Source organism: Rhea pennata, chromosome 6 (assembly GCF_028389875.1).
Source record: "Rhea pennata isolate bPtePen1 chromosome 6, bPtePen1.pri, whole genome shotgun sequence".
Taxonomy (NCBI): domain Eukaryota; kingdom Metazoa; phylum Chordata; class Aves; order Rheiformes; family Rheidae; genus Rhea; species Rhea pennata.
Window position 1 is genome coordinate 19320503 of NC_084668.1, and position 20469 is coordinate 19340971.

Genomic DNA, 20469 nt, shown 5'->3' on the forward strand with positions numbered 1-20469 from the left:
AGGCATAAAAAAAGATTTTTTGCCAGGCTATATTCAAAGAAATACTTACAAGTTTTACCTGGGGCTACTCAAGTGTTTACATGCCCATGCCAATAAACACACCACTTTATCTTGAATTTGCAAAGCTTGACAGTTACAACAAACAGACCTTCTTTCCACTCTCCAGTATTTTACTTTCAAATGGAGGGGGGAGGAGGGAAATCTGTCAGTTAAATAAATAGGGAGCCATATTATGCTATTTTTGCAGTGAGAATACTAGTATCCTGTAAATTTCTAGGATGAAACTGTGGCATTATTGCTGTCAAAATACTTACAGTGAGAGAGAATAAAAATCATAGTTGGCAAAGGTTATTCATTATAGCCATTTATTGGAGAAATACATGTATATCCATTGTTTAACAGTCCTATGAAACTAACATACATAAGTTAAACATGGCATTGTGCTTCTTAGATATTAAAACAATCAATTTCAAGTTGACTTAAAGGAGTGATTTTTGAAACATCTTTTAATGAAAACTTCATTTTGATCTGTAAAAACAGCTAATCTTTAGCTAACAGCTAAAGATAAGATGGGAGAGAAATCAGCCATGGAAATAGTCAACAATGATTCAGAAACAAATCAACAGTGATTCACAAATAACGCTCAGCTGATCTATTCTCTTTACTCAGCTCCTCTTTTAAGACAACTGATCTTCAAAGAGGTTGCAGCAGAAAAATGGAAAATCACCACCATGAACAAGTCCAAAGATGTCTCTTACATTCTGTGCTGAGTCACTGTTCGCCTAATATATTTCTGCCAGTATTGTCACTCCATTCAGTGCTCTATTGAGTAGAGAGGGGAGTTTGTTCCATGGATACACACCATTGCAGTCTACGTGGTCTTATTCTTTGTCTTGGAGCATCACTGCAAATGAGTGCAGACAGTGTCCACTTGCCTTAGTTTTTCTCCTCCCTTAGGTCTTTTTTCCCCTCCTCCTCAAGCTCAGACTTTCAGTTTTTAATGTGCAGTCCTCACTATATGGGACAGGAGCTTCTAATCAGCAGTCAGAAAAACAGAAGGAAAGCAAAAGCCCTTTTTCAGAGTCCTTAATCTTCATCACTTGAAGGACAATGCCCTGCATAATCAAAACCAGGGAACCTGACTAGCAGTTCTCCCCATTTCTTAAAAATTTGCTTTGTTGTTTTCTTGTCTTCAAATACAACCACAAAATTTTTAATCTTTAGACAAGGCAGGTCAAGACCTCGGTGAACCATCATATTTCCCCAAGCCTACAGATGTAAAGAAATTACATTTTAGATAAAACAGACAGTATTATTAAACAAATAAAGAACTAAAGAAACAAACAACAATAAAAAATAAAAACAAGGAAAAGATTCTTCCTTACTTGTCCACAGTCTTTACATGTAATTTCTCTATTTGTCTGGTCATCAGCATATTTATCTTGCAATGTCTTATTTTCTCTGATATGGTAAAGGCTTCTAAAAACAAACAGAAAGCACAAATCAATACATTGGTCTTTCTGTGCTACAGATGGCCTTTAAGACAGTGACTACAACTGCTGAAGTCAGACACACAGCAATGACTATTGTGCACATTCAGGAGTTGGAGAAAATGCAGGGTGGTATTTCATGCTCCTAAGTAAGAGGATGAGATAAAGTTGCACTCCACATCTTCTCTGGTAGCATTTTAGGCTATATAAAGCCTGTATATCTTATGTCCTCCCCCACCACATAGGGAATAAATCTAGCTTTTTTTTCAGGTGCCACAGAACAAAGAAATGATACCTGCAAACTAGAAGTTCTCTTTCTACTCCATGTAGTCCAACCTCATCCTAACAGAATCATCTGATTCTGACTATCCAGAGCTGCAGAGTACATGCACATTCTTGTACCATTTTGTTTAGGGAGTACTTGATGCTGAGACTTGCTAGGGTCTGAACCATACTGAATGGTTATAAGGATTATCATATAGTTTGGATGGACTGATTACATTAAGCAAACAAGAAAATTTCACAGTTAAAACGGTCTATTTATGGTTGCAGCTCATTTTCCTTTTCCATAATGTATGAGTACTAATTTCTCATTAACTCTTCAGAAAGTTTTTAAAATTGTATCAGTGATGTGTCTCAATGAAAGAACTCTGGAGGATAGTAACTTGGCAGGGCAGAGTCCACTATATAACTAGCAAAGCATGACTTATCTGTAATGTACAATCCATTACAAATTTATTACACTGAACAAATGCAAAAGTTGAACTAAAATATTTTCTTAGTCTGTTAATTTGCATTATGAAAGGTAAAAGTCACCTCCTTGCACTCTGAAACTGCGAAGTTAAACATTGCTCAACACAGGTGAATGTTTACTAAACTAGGTGGCATGGCCTCTCTTGCAATAGAGACAAGAAAGAGCAAGAGCACACTGGGAGGTGGGTCACTGGAATTAACATTCTCTAAGCACACAATTGTCAGTGCTTGGTGCATGCCAGTATATTGCTCATGAGTCATTGGTCACGGCTCAAACTTTTATCCTGGTTCAGTTACAGGTTTATGTAAATGGATCTCTTTGCACCGGGTAACTGGTGTTCAGCTTTGGTTGCTGTTGCACTGTGGAAAAAATATCAAGTGACCTGGTTAGTATTATCACAGGAACTTTATCTTTTCCCAAAGTTTCAGTCTCTAGTGAACTGGAAATTAAGGGTTAAAAACACCATTCCTTCAAACTCATTAATTGTGAACTCCATAGATCTTAGGACGTGACAACACTGGAGTAATTCGCCCCCCCCCCCCCCCCCCCGCCCACACACACACACACACACACACAGTGCCTTGAGTGTTACAGGCCCCATACAGCCTCATTGAAAAGAAAATTATTTCTGCCTGAAAGAGATACAGTAGTTCATAAACACTTACTGGAAATCTTTTTTCACACTGACATGATGCATGTTTTCAATAACTTGTATATCTTCTCCTGAACATACCAACTTGCAGCAATTTTTGCATAAGAATTTTATTAGTGAAGGTCTTTTCGTGTATGTCTTACATTGATCTCTCCTTGTCTTCATTTTTTTTTCCATTATACTTTGCAACTGGAAGGTCTGAATCTAGAAACAGATCAATAAAAGCACCGTAACATTCCAGTGGAATGATAGTAGCAGATCAATAGAGATTTGTTTTCATAAACCCTAGAGCCTAAAAAGTAGAACTTATCCTGAAAAATTAAAAGAATATTTTCAAATTAAAATAAATTCTAATAATAAATTAGTAATTATTTTAATAAGGTATGTCTTCTAAAGGAAGAAAGAGGTATTAATGAAAAGTAATTATTTTTCTCTTTCAGTTTTTACCGAGTTCATCGACAACACCACTTCTGGTCAATTCCCCCCAATTGTACGTTTTCACCCCTATCAATAGCAAAACAGACATTTCTAAAGGTTCAGAAAACACAAATTATACAATTAATATTGGCAGAAGAATCCAAGGCCAGATGTAGTAGCTAATATTTTAAATTTTCTTCCCCAAGCAGGTTTTCAAGTAGAAAGTATTCTTTACAATATAAACAAGCTCTCTTTAAAAGAAAGATGCAGAGTTGCAGTAAACACCTTGTTTAAGTACTCTTTCCGTGGCATCTTCTGGACACGCTGAATCGCCTTATACATCATTTTCTCACGGAAGCTATTAACATCCTCACGTTCAACTGCTCCTGAGTTGCTTGAAGCCACAAGTGCATAGGTGCTCTCATCAGCTCGAGCTCGACCACGGGCCTACAATTTACAAGGAATACAACATAAAAGCATTATGTTCCCTGAAATACCACATAATATGTTTTCAAGGTTGAAAAGACTTGTGATTAGCACAAAATATTTAAAGCAGAAAATTTATTCTGCCAATAAAAAATAAGCATGCACTTAACCATCTCAAATGTGCTCACAAATTAGATGAGAACATGGATGAACTGTTATTCTGATATGTCATTATCTCTTTTTATCTGTCTTTATTAATTTAGATACCTGATTTATTACAGAGACTGGATAGTGTTCCTGATACATCAAGGAAAAAATGCATGTCTGGTGGTCATAAAGCAATGAACATAACACCAGCTGATCATAAGCTGGAAATACTACTGCAATAGAAAATACAGTGGTGTGAGAGGGAAATGAGATAGAAGTCCATCTTTTTCCCATTGAGAAAGGATAGAAAATCAGTTTCAACCACTCCTCCGATCACATTCTCATACCTTTTCTGGACAAAGCATAATACAGCTTATTAGTTGTTATGAGCCTGAACGAACATTTACTTCTGTGAGTAATATTATGTTGCATGCTGACTGAGGATGACCCCTAGAAATGAACCTTGTTAACAAGAACATTTTCTTATCATGTATGCAAGTGCTCCAAGATTAGCTGCAAAGTCTAGGTATATGATTCACCATTTACATAGTCCAAAATAAGTTAGATGAGCAGTAAACTCATACCTGCAACATAGCAATTTCATTGGTGACAAGGCCATAGCGAATAACAATGTTACACTCCTTGATGTCCAAGCCTTCCTCAGCTACAGTAGTAGCAATGAGTAAGTTTACACTTCCATCTCGGAATTTACCAATGACTTCCCTCTGCTCATTCTGTAAATTAAAGCAAATCAGGATAGTAACTTTCAGTATTAGTTTCTGACACTAGTTTCTTACAATTAATATGCTTAAGGAATTATAGCTCAAGTTTTCAGAGCAGAGTACCAAATGTTAGTGGCTTAAATAGCTGTATTTAAGCATCTTTCAAGATTACAAACAACAAGGGATCCCTACTTGAAAAAATAGATGTTCAGCATCTTTTTGAGGGATGAGAGGGCAAAAGCCTTTCTTTTTAAGGTAACTGAGCTTAAGCAGTGAAGATCTGAAACTTTTCATTTGATAACCTCATTTCATTGTCATGGGGAGGTTTGGTAATAAGTTTTTTGTTCTATCATTAGCAAGTTCTTTAAGTAGTTATTCAGAGGTTTTAAATTTCTATCACTTCTGTAACTTCAGCTTTAAGTACAGATTTCAGCACTTCCAACTCAGGATCCACAGCACTTAATTACCCATAACAACTTCATTTTGTTGCCAAGACTGCTGTGTGGAGTACCAAAAAAACCATAGTGATGACACTTTAAAATATCCAGATAATTCAGGAGTACAGGCTCTGGATACTTTTAACAGCTTGAGCACAGGAACATGACATCTTTTGAACTGTGGACAGAAAGTTCCTGTTTGTTACATTCAGTTTTGAAATCTGGAGGTTATTGCTTTGTACAATGTGATACACAAATGAAAGAATAAATTTTAATACAAAACAAGCATCTTTGAGAAAACAATGCCTTTTTTAAAAAACTGAGAGCAGATGAAGTAAATGGACTCTGTTTAGCATTAACCTACATTTTTATTTAAATGCTGAAATGGTAACTTCATGGGGAGTTAAAAGTAGAAGAGAAGTGATACTGGAGTACTGAATTTTGAAAGCTGTTTGATTTGAAGCTACCAGACAATAGGGAGATGCTGTGTGAGAAGTCAGCACAATGGTATGAGACACTGAGATTGCTGAGTGAATAACAAATTTCATTGTGAATTCTGGCAAATTCTCATTTGAGGATTATGTGTCAGTGTAAAGCATGGACGTAAGTTGGTATAAATTGATTAAGCAGCAATATCAGAAAATGACAGACATTAACACTTCAATTCATTTTATCTTTCAATTCAGCAACTAAAATATAATTAGAATTACTACTGTCTCAATAAATATGAACTCTTAGCACATTTTTTGCTACCATTTTGTTTTCCTCCTATGTCTCACTATCTCACTACAACTTGTAACCCTTTTGACTATATACTCCTCTTGGAGATGACTGCTTGTTAGTCTCATAGAATCTAAGCAACAAAAAAAGTTTGTTTCTTGTGGAAATAGAATTATTAAGATGCTGTTATTTTTAATAAATTTAGCTTATCATGATAAGTTGGTGGAAAGTAGGAGACCAGAACACCGGGTTCTGAATTTCTTTTTTCTTCCTAGCATTAAAACAAGCTCTTTCCTCAAAATGTGTATAAAATTAACACTGTAGTGCATAGTTCTATACCTGAGTCATAGCTTTAGTTTCACTGTTGTTTCCAGCACCAATAAGATAATGGGCCTTAATTCCCACTTCTTCAAATTTTTTGTTATCTTTAATCCACTGGAACAGAGCAAAAGCACTTTGCCGGGTCTTTGTGAAAATAATTCCTCTTGGTTCATCAGTCTTCGTGAACTCCTCCATTAAGGTGTCGCGCAACTTTGTTAGTGTCTCATTTTCATATTCAGGTTTTCCAGACAACTCTTTCAGCTGTTTCTTTTTTGCTTTAAAAATAACAAATGTAGTTAAAAAAAAAAAAAAAAGCAACCCTGTAAAATAAAAGCTCTAGAAAATCAAAAAAGAGCAGCAGCTTTCTGTATAATCCTCCCCATATAGCTAATTCACACTCAGTAGGAAGAGCTATGGTATATCAGTTTATTTTTCAAGTTAGTTTATATTCTTCAAAAGCACACTAATCAAAATAAATCACCACAATATTTTACCATATGCTTTTGCTATACTCCATGGTCAGTATAGGGAAAATACCCTCTTTCTAGATACCAAGGGAAGGAGGCACCATCCATGAGCCATATGGCATGGGACTAATCCTGCCCTGTGGGCAGTAAGGGGAAAAAAAGAGGGAAAGATGATTAGTGTGTAAAAGACTGAATGAATCACAGTTACAAAGGGAATGCTTTGAGAAAAGGGCAGCTAACTTTGGCCTCTGCTATTTAATCTTCTTTTTACTTCTCTTACAAACTGCTCTTTATTTGGAGCTTACTCAGGGACACACTCCCTTTTCTTAGTAACATACTAACAAACTTTGATAGTAGTAGTCAGTTGAATAACCATTATTCCACATTGCTTTTGTCTTCCAGTTGCTCAGCTTACTGTCCCTCAGGAGTGACTACTGCATGGAAGGGACTATCTATCAAAGTGTCTCTCAGAAACACTTCAACAGAGAAAAGCAGGCAAAATTAGTACTTATCAGCCAAAAGGAAGTGCTCTTGGGACAAAGTTGAAGATCTTCTATTATACACTGGGACACGATTACACTGATTTAGTTTGATGTAGTCCTTACCATATGAACTGGGACATCCAAACATTGTCATAATAAATAACAACAGTCTCTACAAACTAATAAACTACTGTGCACTAAAATAATTCGCATGAGCCCATTAGTTATGTATTTCAAATATTTAATATCACCATGTATTTCATGCTTACCATAAAACAAACCTATTAGAAATTCATCTGTTTCATCCTGTTTTGATACTGCTGGTTCATCCTCATCATCACTCACTATTGTTTTTTTACTTTTTTCCTCCCTATAAAAGTTACATAGGTGATTGTATGCATCAACCATTCGAATAGTGTCATTTATTTGCAAAGCATCGTTGTATTTCTTCAAGTGTTCTGCGCAGACACGTTCCTTGCGTTTTTCTTCTTTTGCCGCTAAAAGCAGACAAAAAACACATAAAACTATGCCCGTTTTCAACCTCAAGAGTTGAAAGTCAGGAAATTTTCCCTGTCCATTTACCTTTCTTCTCCTCTCTAATCACCCACTGTTCATATGGCTGAGTTCCAAACTCAAATTTTGGATGGAGCTGGCAATACTTTTGAATTTCTGTCATGATCTCGATAATTTTCTCTCTAAATGGATCCTACAAATAAATTGATTGCAAAAACAAGTAAACATCTTTCTTCTGGTAATAAAAAAAACACTGGACTGAACTCTTGGCTAATATCACAGTGAGTAACTTTTTAACCTAAAACCTTAATTTCAAAAGAAATTAAGTTTGCTAAGTGTACTGGTCCTCTGATCACTTAGAGTCACAAAATAAGTAATTCAGAACATTATGAAAATTACACTGTGAATATAACATGTTTAAGTGAATATAGTGGCACCTCAATACAAGCATTTCAACTATGACTCAGAAGGTCCTTTGACTAGTTACCTCAAAAATTAGACAAACATTTAAAAATTTTTACTTTATTTAAAAAAGTAAAACTGTTAAAAAGTAGGATTAAAAAAAAAGTTTACATTACTGATACTTGTCCATTGAAAGGAATGCAACAGATGCATACACCCATATATCCAAATTAGGAGTATCACAATAAATGTACAGAAAAAGACCATTAGGTAAGATTTCATATTGTACAAAATACCTTTAAAGGGTAATATAATTGTAACACAGATTAGTTTGATAAAGCATACCCTTCTTTTGTCATCTGCAATCACAGTCTTCTTATATGGTTCCTTCACCTGATTCCTCAGTTGGGAGGCATGCTCTTCAACAGTCATGATTCTACATGCATCAAGGTTTGCACAGATCTGGAGCAAAATAGAGTATTAATTCTTTTAATGTTAAGATTTTAGAGTTATTCCATGTGAAACCTGAATTAAAGCAATATATCTTTTTATTCAAATATTGGCATTTATATAGTTTAGTTCACTTTCTTTTTACAAAATGCTATGTAGACTATCAATTTGAGGAAGGCCATGTCTTTGACAAACATTTGAAAAAAGCTAACCAAGCTACTACCTAAGATAGAAGTAATCCAAACACATAGGAAGAAATATGCAGATTAAGCTGCAAAATGGCTATTTTGTAAAGTAAAATATACCATCAATACTTTGGAGAAGATCTGAGCACAACTTAAATAAAAATAGTAAAGTAAAATAAAAGAAATGTAATGTTAGGGAGTAATTAAAGAATTAAAAGCTAGACTTGAAAGCAGAAAATAATTTGAAATTACCTTTCTTAGAACAGAAAGTGATGAAGAAACTTACTGTCCTAACTGGACTTTACTGGACTTCGCTGCTTTTCAGCTTTTGCAAAAAACGTTAACATTTCTGTCACTGCTTAAAAGTTTAAAATAAGGGGAAAGTCTTAATTTTTATGAATAGGAAAAAAATGAGGAAGTCTGGCAGACAACCTTTTTAATGTTTTCATCAATAGTTATCTATTTGAGTTTACATATTCACATTACATTTTGCTACACACTTTTGTATGTAACCCCTCTATCAGTAGGATTTCAAAGCAGATGAAAAGGAATTCTGATTTTCCCATTGCTAAAAAAGCTATTTTCTCACAATACCTCACAATTCTGCCTACTTCAATACAGCATAAAAGCTTCTTTGAGGCCTCATCTATTCAATTCCATATTCTGGTCTAGTGCAGCTTGCTAGTCAAGAGTTCTCTCTGCAACACTGGACTAAGTTATGTTTTGTATCACTCATAAATCCATTAGACTTCATATAAAACAGTTTTAAATTTACAGCTGTATAGAAGGTATACTATAGAATTTAAATAATTAGCTCCAGCCAGATGTTTATGCAATTACATACTTCTCCCATCTCTCTCACTATCTAGCTGCTGGAAATAAAAGCCATTTTCATACTATCTGTACCTCACAAATAGTTTCTGCTTTATTTAATTATTCAACTTAGATTTTCCACTTTTAGACCCACAGAAGCCTAGCCCAGAAGTTCTAGAAATAGATAAAAAATACTGTAATCTGTCTAGGATTTAGGAGTACTCTAAATAACAATCCAGCAATATAAAAATCAGATTTTTATTAATAAAAACCTCAACATTTTGTGGATTTATTGCCTCTGATCGAGATTTTTCAAGTTAGGCAATCTTTACTCCAGCACTGACATAAGTAACCTTTACTTGTACATGAATTTCCATAACCTTGTAGCAGGTCAATTTACTGAATGGTTGTTAGCTGAATGTCATATACACATGAAAAGAGTCTGGTATGTTTGAAGCCTAACACTGAATTTCATACAAGTTTAATACAAGTTTTACTTGAACAAAACAATATTCCTTTGGTGATTTGTAATTTTAAGAGCTATTTACTTTCAGAATATGTTCTTCAGCTTTCAAATAGGATGTTGCACCTCCTACACCAGGTGAGGCTGTAAGTCCCAGAATCTGAGGTTGTGGAATGAGTAGTTTTTCTTTCGCGAGCTTCTCATTCTTCATCTTTTCTTTTAAGTAATGTCGCATTATATTGTTGTAGACACCTTCCTTTTGAGTGTGATGACATTCATCAATAATGATAAGTGAAAAATCTGGAAAAAATGGTAAGTATAAAATAGTTTTCTTTCAGATGTTATATAAATAAATCTTCTTCAACTGTTGAAGATTTCCAGTCACTTTGAGCATTCATATATTAGGAAACTTGCAGCACTAGAGAAAGGGGGCAATAGAAGTTATATATATTTTATATATATAATTTAATGAACTTTAGAATCCTTGCTGCACTCTGGATGTGTCAAGTAGTTTTACATTTCATGTCAGGTAGAAAGCTTTATTCCTGCAAAAATGAATTAATAGCATAAAGAATCAGACAGGTATTTTTTTAAAACTCATGGTAAGAATGTATCATGGTTTTACTCAATCCCATCTTTTATAAGCATTTCCATAACTGCACCTGGCAAGCTACATACCACTTGTCTAGGAGAACATACAACATGTTAAAAGTGTTTCAGACATTCTAGAAAGGCCTATCTTGATCAAAACAGGCTTTCATTTTTAGCAAACCAGAAACTTCCTTCTTATTCCTGTCCAATTAGAAGGTTTTGATATAACTTTATGGATGTGTAATTGGAAGAAACAAACTAATGCTGAGAGCACTACCAATCACCTCTTTCGTAGCTAAGGACATGCATTCAGTCAAATCATATTTGGATGCAACAGGTACACATACGCAGTATACCATATGATCAGAAAAGGAAAACTAAGACTTGCATTGGTTTTAAATCTCTCAAACACAAAACATCTCCTTTACCTGTTTACATATGCAGGCAGTAAAATACATTTTAAGCTTCTGATTTGAAAGACTCATGAACATTTCTCAGCTTCTCTAGCAGCAAAGCTGATTTATGCAACTTCTACTTTACCCCAGCCAGTCATTCTCAGTGTTGTAATTCCCCTGCCCTGTCAGTATCTCACAAAATTGTTTGTGGAAGTGACTGTAAAGCAGATCACTGAAACATTCTGGGTTAAACTTTCCCTCCCCCTTTATCGTCTTTTCTTAAACCAAATAATTTCAGGGGTCTTGTTTATACATTAGCCTGCTTGTATTATTATAATAATACAAATCAGTTCACAGCCATCTGCAACAGAAGTTGGGAACAAAGAGAGCAAGAACATTCTGAATTGCTTTTTCTGCTGGTGAAAAGTCTTATGTAACTTCATTTTTGAAGAACCTGGAGAAAGATGGAGAACAAACATGGGAAATCTAATTTAGAGGCTAAAACAAGGAGTACTGCAAGGAAACCAGACCAATGCTCCATGACACTGAGGATATGTGATTTTTGCCACACAAATGGTCTGGTAAACCAGTTTGGACTGCATTGCTGTAGTCTAGAACTCAAAGTTATAGCCATAAAAATGAAGCTGTTCAGGCTTATGCTGCCCTGTCCAGGTTTGCTTTGCTTTGGTCCAGCTGAACTTATTAGTACAGGTGCAATAGCATGGAAACACAGCTGTATCGTTTGTAGGGCCATCTCAGTTCTGAAAAATATAAAGCTCCTTGCAAAAGAAGCTTTGCAAGGTGCAGATTCCCTTTGAAAAAACACTGCATAACACGAGCTGGTAGGAGTCCAGCGCAAATGATTAGGTCAGTTACTCCTATAGAAATATTTGGGTGCCTATACATGGCATTCCTAAATGGTTCAGATTCTGAGAAGGTTTTATTAACTCGGGTACAGTAGAAAGCAAATAAATACAAACAAATCTCTAGTACTCTATCCAAGATAAGGCATTCAGAAAGAAAGGATGCAATTCTGAAATACTCAAGTGGTTCCACAGGAATTAGTTCGGACCAAGCAGTACTCCAATCAGCACTAGCCAACGATGGACACAGGCTGACCCCTTCAGCTTTCTGAGCCGAGACAAGAATATAAATACTTAACAAGTATTTATATTATCTGAGATACATTTTGAACATCAAGCTCTCCTCCACTATATCTCCATTACATCCTGCCCCACCTATTAAAGAGCTGACTGTATGTAGATACAGAGAGAAGTTAACTGCTTACAGAGGAAGGTCACTGCAACCTATATCTTGAAGCAGAGGTCATGTATAGTTACATTATTTCTAAGTCACAGGCAGTCAATACCATTTTATTTCTGATCTCCTACATATATTCTTATTTCATCTTGTATCTTTGTCTTTCCCCAACTTCATCTGTTGTTGGAGAGTGCTACACCACTTCCTATTTCTGAGATGGTAAAATATAATCTCATCTCTCGTTAGTAAAAATAAAAAGCTTAAAGAATATAACTTTCATAACACATTGGTTCCTATCTTGTACTCCATTGTATTTCTCAAATTAGTGACTGCATGTGAACTTTTATCATTTTCTTTAAATGTAACGTCTCTATAACTTTTAGATGATATAACTCAGTGTTCTATTACCTAAGCAAGCCTGAAAACTGGAATCAATATAGCTGCATCTGCGCAAAATTCTGCTTGAGCTAGATAAAATGGGAACCACAACCAATATTTAGCACAGGTAAACTGCAGGAGTCTAATCTGTCTTGAAAATTTTGCATGCTCATTGACAGAATTCTGAGTCCAACTGGCATTTGTAAAACTAGTCAGATAAAAAAGTATCAACTGTTGAATCCCACACATTTTTACTCCGCAGTTTTCCAGAGCTGTCATACTTTTAGCTCCTCTGTAAAAAGTTCAGAGTGAAAAACTTGCCTGATAAACGGACACCTTCCTCTTCTTCTTTAGTTGCATTTAGCAGTGAATTCTCCAGGATCTGTGCTGTACTGATTATGACATCGTTTCTTCTGACAACTTCAGGAAATGAGATTTTCAGCTGACAATCACCACTTAAACCAATAACCTGATACCAGCGCCTCAGGAATGGATGAAACTCCTTTCGTAAATGCTGTTCCACCAATGGTACCTAAATAAGTTTCCAGCGAATTTATACCAGAGCTTACGTAGGGTTAAAAATATGTGCCTATTTGTCAGAGATGTTGTTAGGTGAACATACATTCTACATAATACACACTTTTTTTTTTTTTTTTGAAGGCAAACAAACATCACCTTATTCACTGCAGAGTAGGTTTAAACAAAAAACGAAACACCTCCAAACTAAAAATCCCCAAACCAAACCCCCTAAAAACTGCACCCCTACAAAAACTTGGTCCCCCAAAAAAACTTTGGCTTGACTACACCTTACAAAGAACAAACCATGCTGTCTACTTAACTGAACTTAAAACATGCTATCAGTTTTCTTCTTATATGAGGATCTGAATGTTTTAGTCACTTGTAGAGTTATTAAATATATTCAGATATTTGTATTTTAAAATTACAATGAAAAAGTTTAATTTAGATGCTCTGAATGTAAATATAAGCATTCCAGTCATTATAAGAATGAATATATGAATATTCTTCAGTACTATAAGGTCATTAGGTGAGCTTCACTGCACAATGCACAATGGAAAAACAGATTTTTTACAATATTATTTTAGTTTTATTCATCCTAACACGGAATTGTACTTTTTCCAATGATGCAGTTATTATGGCACATTTTGATTCCAATTGGATTCACATAAATTAAAGTCAATCATGTTTGCACTAATATAATAGAGATAACAGCCTAGAGCCATATACTTTTAAACACAGTGGCATCTGGAGAACCTGAAAGATGTATTTATATTCATGTTAGAAATTCTATACTAACAGTACAGGAGGCTGGAAAAACTTTTAATGGACTAACATACCTTGTTAACAAGTACTATAACTTTTCCAGGCTCTGATGCTCTTCTCTTCTTATCCAAATGATCTTTGGTAATATAAACAGCCACTCTGGTTTTACCACTGCCTGTAGGGAGACATATTATAATATTCTCCCCATTCAATGCTGGTTTTGCAACTTCCATCTGGTAATCTCTCAGGATCAGTTCTGGCTCAGGTGAAGCTCTGCTCTTCACTTCATCTTCATCTAAGAGTACAGACAAATATAAATATCAAACATGAGGCACAGAACATTCAGAGCACTGATCAAACAACGAATGGAAAAATGTTAATTTAGTATGAAAAATATCTTCCAAGTAAATGGAAACAGGACAATATTAGCTTAGGCAATGCTGTTCTGTGGAACTATGCAACCGCAGATCAGTACTGCTTACATACAGTCACCTACCAGGGTGGGTAGAGTAAGCCACAGTATGTCTTTACCCACCTATGTTGACATGAGTATTATGTGTAAATTCAAATGATACAGTTCAGTAGCACTGGGAACAACAAAGGTTGTGTTCAGAGTCACAGTATTTATAATCTAGCCAATCTTATGTGACCTTCTCTTTCATTGGTACTGAAATTTATTTGGTTGCAAGTGAGCTACCTTTATAAATATACCACAAAGGAAGAAAAAAGATAGAGCCATAGAAATGAAAAGAGATAGGGACCACTTAAAAATTGATGAAGGGAGTCGTGAAGTATAAAGTTCAAATAGATAAGAAAATTCAATTGCCCATACAAAATAGAGCTTACCCTGCTGAATGTATGACACCTATTCATGGTAGACTACACTGCTTCCACGTTGACTCATATATAATGTTATCTGAGCTGTTCACTAAAGCCACATGCATTGGCCACCTGAAAGCCAAAACCTTCCATCTATCATTTAAAATGCAACGGCAAGGACTTCAGATCCACTGCCCACAGGTGAAACACATAACATTCAGAAATTTAAAGTGCTGATAAATTATATCAATATTTCAGGCAGTGAGAAAAGAATTATCAGGCCTGGGTTTATATACATGCAGGAAGTCAAATTATATACAGGAATATAAGAAGAATTTATTTCAGTGTCCTTTTTTTTTCTCTCCTACAGATGTGTTTAAATTCACCTCAAAGTATTAACTGTCAATATGATGAGAGAAATTCTACTAGACTAAAGGGGGAACCTCCCCATAGTCTTATTTCCTGATGAGATCATTAAATGCAGAATCATGAGGTTTTATTATCACTGATACATTATACACAAAATAAGTGTATTTTTCTAGTATCCCTGATTCCATTAAATAAAACTAAACTAACAGAAAGTAATGAACCTTGAGAAAATACTGCTGATGGAAACATCCGAATGCCATTCCTAAGTGTTTTTTGCTTGTTTTGCCTTTTAGTATGAGTGCAGTACTACCTGGAACAAAGGGAAATTCACACCAGAGGGTACTTGCCGTTACTTATCTGACTTCTACTACTCTCTTCTGAGGAAGAACCTTGTTTGCTTTCTGCTTGGTTAAATCTAATAGTTCAATCATACTGAAACTAGCACTTTATCATCCATCTGTTTGGTTAAATTTTAGTATCTTAACATCCTCAACTAACTGTCCAGGCCTAAAAAATATTTAACTTTGCTCTCTCCTAGCTTGACCTGTTTAAATAAAGGTTAATACAGGAATCTTTACACAGGATATGATTCCATTAAAGAATTTTCATAACACACAGTATAACTTTGGGGAAGTCATCTGCTTCCCTACAAGATTCATATGAATGCTAAAAGAATCATGATAATTATTCTTCTAATTCCAACATTTTTCTTAAGTGTAAAATGATGCTTGCACAGAAAACTGACAAAATTCATGTTTCTGTGCATTAAAATCCATATCATGTCAGTGTATTAATGTACTACCTATACATCTGTTTAATACAACAGCCTTATTGCAAAATTTGAAATCAAAATCCATCAATGCCACAAAGTCTGCCTCCTTAGCTATTGTGCTCACACTTGCTCTCGCTGAGTTTACTAGTGTAAACTAGTGTACTAGTGTACTAGTAATAAAAAGCATGAATGTTTTTTAAAACACATTTGAATTTACTGTTTCAAAGCCTACATGTAAGCAGAACATATAGCAAATAATCAAAAAAACCCCCATCTATTCTGCAATGTTCACCTAACTTCAGCAACTTATTTTTTTACGGAACTAGTGGACATAGCCAACATCCAAGTTGCTTAATGGGAGATTCAGTGACCTTAATGATCGGGTCATATATATTTGTGTTACCACATACCAGTAGTCTGTATCAATCTGACCAACTGATTCACTGTGACTATATACAAAATAGAGAAGTTCCTCTGCCCTGACTTTTCACATGACAGTGAGGAAGAGATCTTAATATGACTGATAAGTAACTTCAGTTGACACAGAAGTACAAAGAGTATTCCTCAGAGCTAACATAGATAAGGTTTTAGCATATGCATTAAGAAGGCAATTTAGATTTCAATATATTCTGAATTTTCTGTGTACTTGTAAAATGGATGAATTTTAATATTAAACAAGGTTGAAACTACTTTAAAGCATTTATCACTACATTGACTTTACCAATCTAATAGCTTTATTAGACCGAGTTGGCTGGTAAGGTATCCAGACTATTCCCAGCCCCTGGGCAAGACAATCCCAGAACAAACTTTATTAAGGTTAGATTCCAAAAGGCAACTCATTCCTCTTGAAATCTGTGTAAGTAGATACAGGATACGCTTAAACTCTACATGGTAGACAGCTGAAATTGTCTGGCCTGAGGTTCAAGAAAAGAAAGAAAGGGGAAAAGTCTCGGATGTCTTTTAGAACAGCCAGTATTTGCTTGGGCTCATGGGTATATACAGAGCAAGATCATTTCTGTCTACAAAGTATTGTGTAAACACAGTCTGGTCTTCAGTTCAGCACATTTTGTTTAACTTGCAGATACATTCACAAAACAGATTTGCAGATGTCTTTAGAGAGTAATTCCCATTGATTAGGTTGCTGAACACTTTTACAAATAGTGCTAATAAATTACTTAGGCCCAAAACTGACCTTCACATGATTCTACAAGTACCTTGGAAATGCTTCTCCTCATCCTTAGATGCCTCCAAAGCTGGCCTACTCCCTCTCACTTCCCCTATGCAGGGGCCAGGCACAGTCTACCTCCTCTCTGAAAGGAGGAGAGGCACTTAAACACTGCAGTGTTATGCATCTGTTCCAAGAATTGGGTCAGATGACCTCTGAAAGTCCCTTCTAACCTACATGATTACATTATTCTGTATCATTGACCATTTGTATGATGGAAATGTGTGGAAATGTATTCAGAGGATCCCAGTAAATCAGCTCTTTTGGGGCTGGGAGTTAAGTCCAGACTTATAAAAATGGCATCTATTTTCCAACAAAATAAGAGGAAGTCCTGCACCTAACAACTGTTGCTAGAGTTTACTGTAAAAATCTTTGATTTTTGATCTAGCTGATTCACAGAGTGAGTGCTCACCCCACCAGACGTTATTTTGCAATTACTAAATAACAGAAAGAAAACATACCTGAATCACTGGTTGTGCTGCTGCTCTGTCCCAGGTTTTCATTCACATTATTGACACTTCCATCTCCTATAGAGACATCAGACTCTAAATGAAAAAACAAACAAATAGAAACAGGAGATAATAGCATATATTAAAAAACATATCCAAATACAGCATAGCAAATTTGCTATACAGACGTACAAATAGCAAAACTATCTTTCACTTTCTCCCTAAATAACTGCAAGTCTCATCTAAGTTAGGCAGCTTGCAGCACCAGAGCCTACCCCTGATGATACATTATATATTCTGCCTTACTCCAGCATATTCTCTTAGTATGTCAAGAAGTGTGAGCAAAAGTGAGGTAACTGTTTCTGTACTATCTGCTATTATTACTAGTAGATTCCTTACTACAGTATTTTTGAACCACAGATCTGAACTGTATCAGACAAAAGCAGTGTTAATAGGTGCTGAGAGCTGCAGCTTGATATTAGAAATAAGCAATGGCTGTAATTACAGTCCCAAAATAGGGAAAACCAAAAGTAACCTATCTTTAACTGCCTTTAACTATATCCAGGCAAAAAAACCCAGACATCTTCAGGCAGTAATTACAGCTGCTTTTAGTCTCCAGCCTTGCAGGAAGCAAGTTGTTGCTGATTCATAGGCTGAATGAAGAAAGATAAGCCAAACAGATTCTTTCAAAAAATTTGAGAAATACTCCATAGTACAATCTGTTTAATATAATTTAACCATAGAGCCAGGTCAAAGCTTGACTTGACTTCAAAAAAAATCAAGAAACAATTAAAACAAAAAGAGGTTTAGAAAATATGACATGTATGTTAAAAGATCTGGGCTAGTTTAAAGAAAAAGAAAGAAGCCAGAAGTGCAACAGAACATAGTCTTCCTCTAAACATACAAGGCCGCTGGGAGGACAAAAGGCCTTAACTGTTTTCCAGGGACTGCAGAACCAATAACAAAAAAAAAAAAAAAAAAAAAAAAAAAAAAATTTAAAGCTAATAAAATTTAACTTAAGAATTTTGCAGAATCTTCTTCATCTAAGGGTCTTACAATAGGGTAGACAAGTGTTTGGCAGGGATTGCTCTGGTGTATTTTTTTTTATCTATCTTTATCTAAAAAGTTCAAACTGAACAATGTAATTTACTCTCTTAAAGAAAAGATGGAATTAAAAATCCAAAGTGTATCAGGCAATATCATGATCTGCCTGAAAGTAATGGTGTGGACACAACCACCAGCATGATTTTTAGTCTTGTTTTTGTGTCTTTCCAGATGCAGATGGGATGGAAAAACAAACAAAAACAAAACAAAACAAAAGCAGTTCCATTGGACACACAGTGCTGCATGCATGTTACAGACATTCTCTCGTACTCCCTGTACCCCATAAAGGTTGTATTTGTAAGAGGTTAAAAATCAAAATCAGAACTTTTTTTAAAAAACAGGTTTCTTCACATAAAAAGTCACAGGTCCCAGGTAAATAAAAACAGAAAACAGTAATTAAATCTTTCAAGCTTTTTGTAAGTAAAAGCAGAAAGTGACATTACATACACTAGAAGACTTGGATACTACTACAAAAATCTGGCAAGTATGTTATAAATATTCTTATGTTACGCACTCCCTCTGCTGGGCAATAAATATATTACAGTTTTTTCTATCCCAGCAATGCAATTTATATAGTTAGATTTTACAAAAGCTTTCCAAAAACTCATTTTAACATCTAGAGACAGAGCTCTTCTGGAAAGGATCTGCTCCAAATGAACTCACCCTGCACTGACTTTCAGTTTTATCTGTAGCATCCTGCAACAGAGCTCATAGTGCATACAGGAAATCAATCGGAATAGCATTCACACCCATTTTGCCTAACTAGCTCATCTAACTTGTGGTCTATCCATTTTTTTTTTCATAGCTTTTCCAGTGACTATCCCATTGTTGTCCATAGCCATTTAACTTATTGTTCCCAACAAATGTTTCATACAGCAAAACAGACACTATGAATGGAAGTTCAGAACTAAGAGAACTCAAGTCACTTAACTGAGAATGGTATACTCCTGAAATACGTACTACTCATTTCTGTATGTACAATGTCTTGGTAAGTGAAGTGGGAATTTAGCCATCTGTGCTCAGCAAAAGTCTGAAGCTTTGAGTTTCAAGTTTTGGTCTCCTTGGAAGATGAGCAACAAATGGAAATGAAACTGCTACCTCACAGGACAAGTATACTATGGGCAACTGAAACAAGCTCTACACCAAGCTATCTTAGGCACTATAAGGAGTCAGACATTTGTTCAACTTTAAGTGCTTTTTTTCTTTTTACTGACATAATCATGAAAAGTGATGGAAACATCTGTCTTTGTGTCCTACACGTTTCCTCATTTATTCCATACAGAGTCCCAAAACTGGTCCAATTATAAATTACTACCATTCATAGGAAGTGTAATGACAGAGAAGAATATTTAAAGACTACAAGCACTGAAATTAAAAGGCTAGGCTCCTAGAAATCAGTACAATCAACAGAAAGGCATTTTTAAGAAATACATCAGGAGCCTAATTTATATAAATTTCCCTTGTAATTATATACATTGTGCATATGTATATGTGTGGGTGTATATATGTGTGTGTGTATATATATATATAAGCATGCATCTAATACGCCATTAAAAGGCAGCATTGTATTGAGAACAGAAGAAAACATTACCAATAGTTTGTCACAGGTCTCTGAACACATAATTAAGTAACATTAGTAGGAATTCTAGGTATGAAAATGACATTGACATGCCTTGCTTTAACTTTCTAGGAATCCACATGAATAGGAATAAAACTAAAACTTTGTGCATCTATTCTGTGTGATCTCCCATCTAAAATGGCCTAAAGATATACATGCAGCAGTGAATATGCTTTCAGAGCATTTTCTAATTACCTGAATTACAATCTGCAGTATGCATTACAAAATCACCTCTCAATAGAGCATCAGTGGAGAGAAATAAGTATTTTACACTTAATTTCAAGTGACATGTGGATAGCATAATATTCTCCTTTATAAGCTGTGCCAGTATTCTTGAATTATTTTAA

The 20469-nt window shown here is 35.2% G+C and overlaps 1 protein-coding gene across 2 annotated transcripts in view; it reads right to left on the reverse strand.

The window, feature by feature from the left end:
* Nucleotides 1–335: 335 nt before the first annotated feature.
* IFIH1 (interferon induced with helicase C domain 1) overlaps nucleotides 336–20469 on the reverse strand; it is a 28444-nt gene continuing 8310 nt past the window's right edge. The window contains exons 4-17 of one of the 2 annotated variants that reach the window (XM_062578752.1): nucleotides 17413–17496; nucleotides 13841–14061; nucleotides 12807–13017; nucleotides 9947–10161; nucleotides 8296–8412; nucleotides 7618–7741; nucleotides 7305–7532; nucleotides 6105–6361; nucleotides 4471–4620; nucleotides 3599–3760; nucleotides 2910–3100; nucleotides 2541–2603; nucleotides 1386–1479; nucleotides 336–1269 (exon numbers count right to left, since the gene is read on the reverse strand). In XM_062578752.1, coding sequence (XP_062434736.1) covers nucleotides 1087–1269; nucleotides 1386–1479; nucleotides 2541–2603; nucleotides 2910–3100; nucleotides 3599–3760; nucleotides 4471–4620; nucleotides 6105–6361; nucleotides 7305–7532; nucleotides 7618–7741; nucleotides 8296–8412; nucleotides 9947–10161; nucleotides 12807–13017; nucleotides 13841–14061; nucleotides 17413–17496 — 2300 coding nt within the window. In that variant the 3' untranslated portion in view covers nucleotides 336–1086. The remainder of the gene's footprint in view (nucleotides 1270–1385; nucleotides 1480–2540; nucleotides 2604–2909; nucleotides 3101–3598; nucleotides 3761–4470; nucleotides 4621–6104; nucleotides 6362–7304; nucleotides 7533–7617; nucleotides 7742–8295; nucleotides 8413–9946; nucleotides 10162–12806; nucleotides 13018–13840; nucleotides 14062–17412; nucleotides 17497–20469) is intronic. The other variant, XM_062578753.1, reaches the window with a different exon arrangement.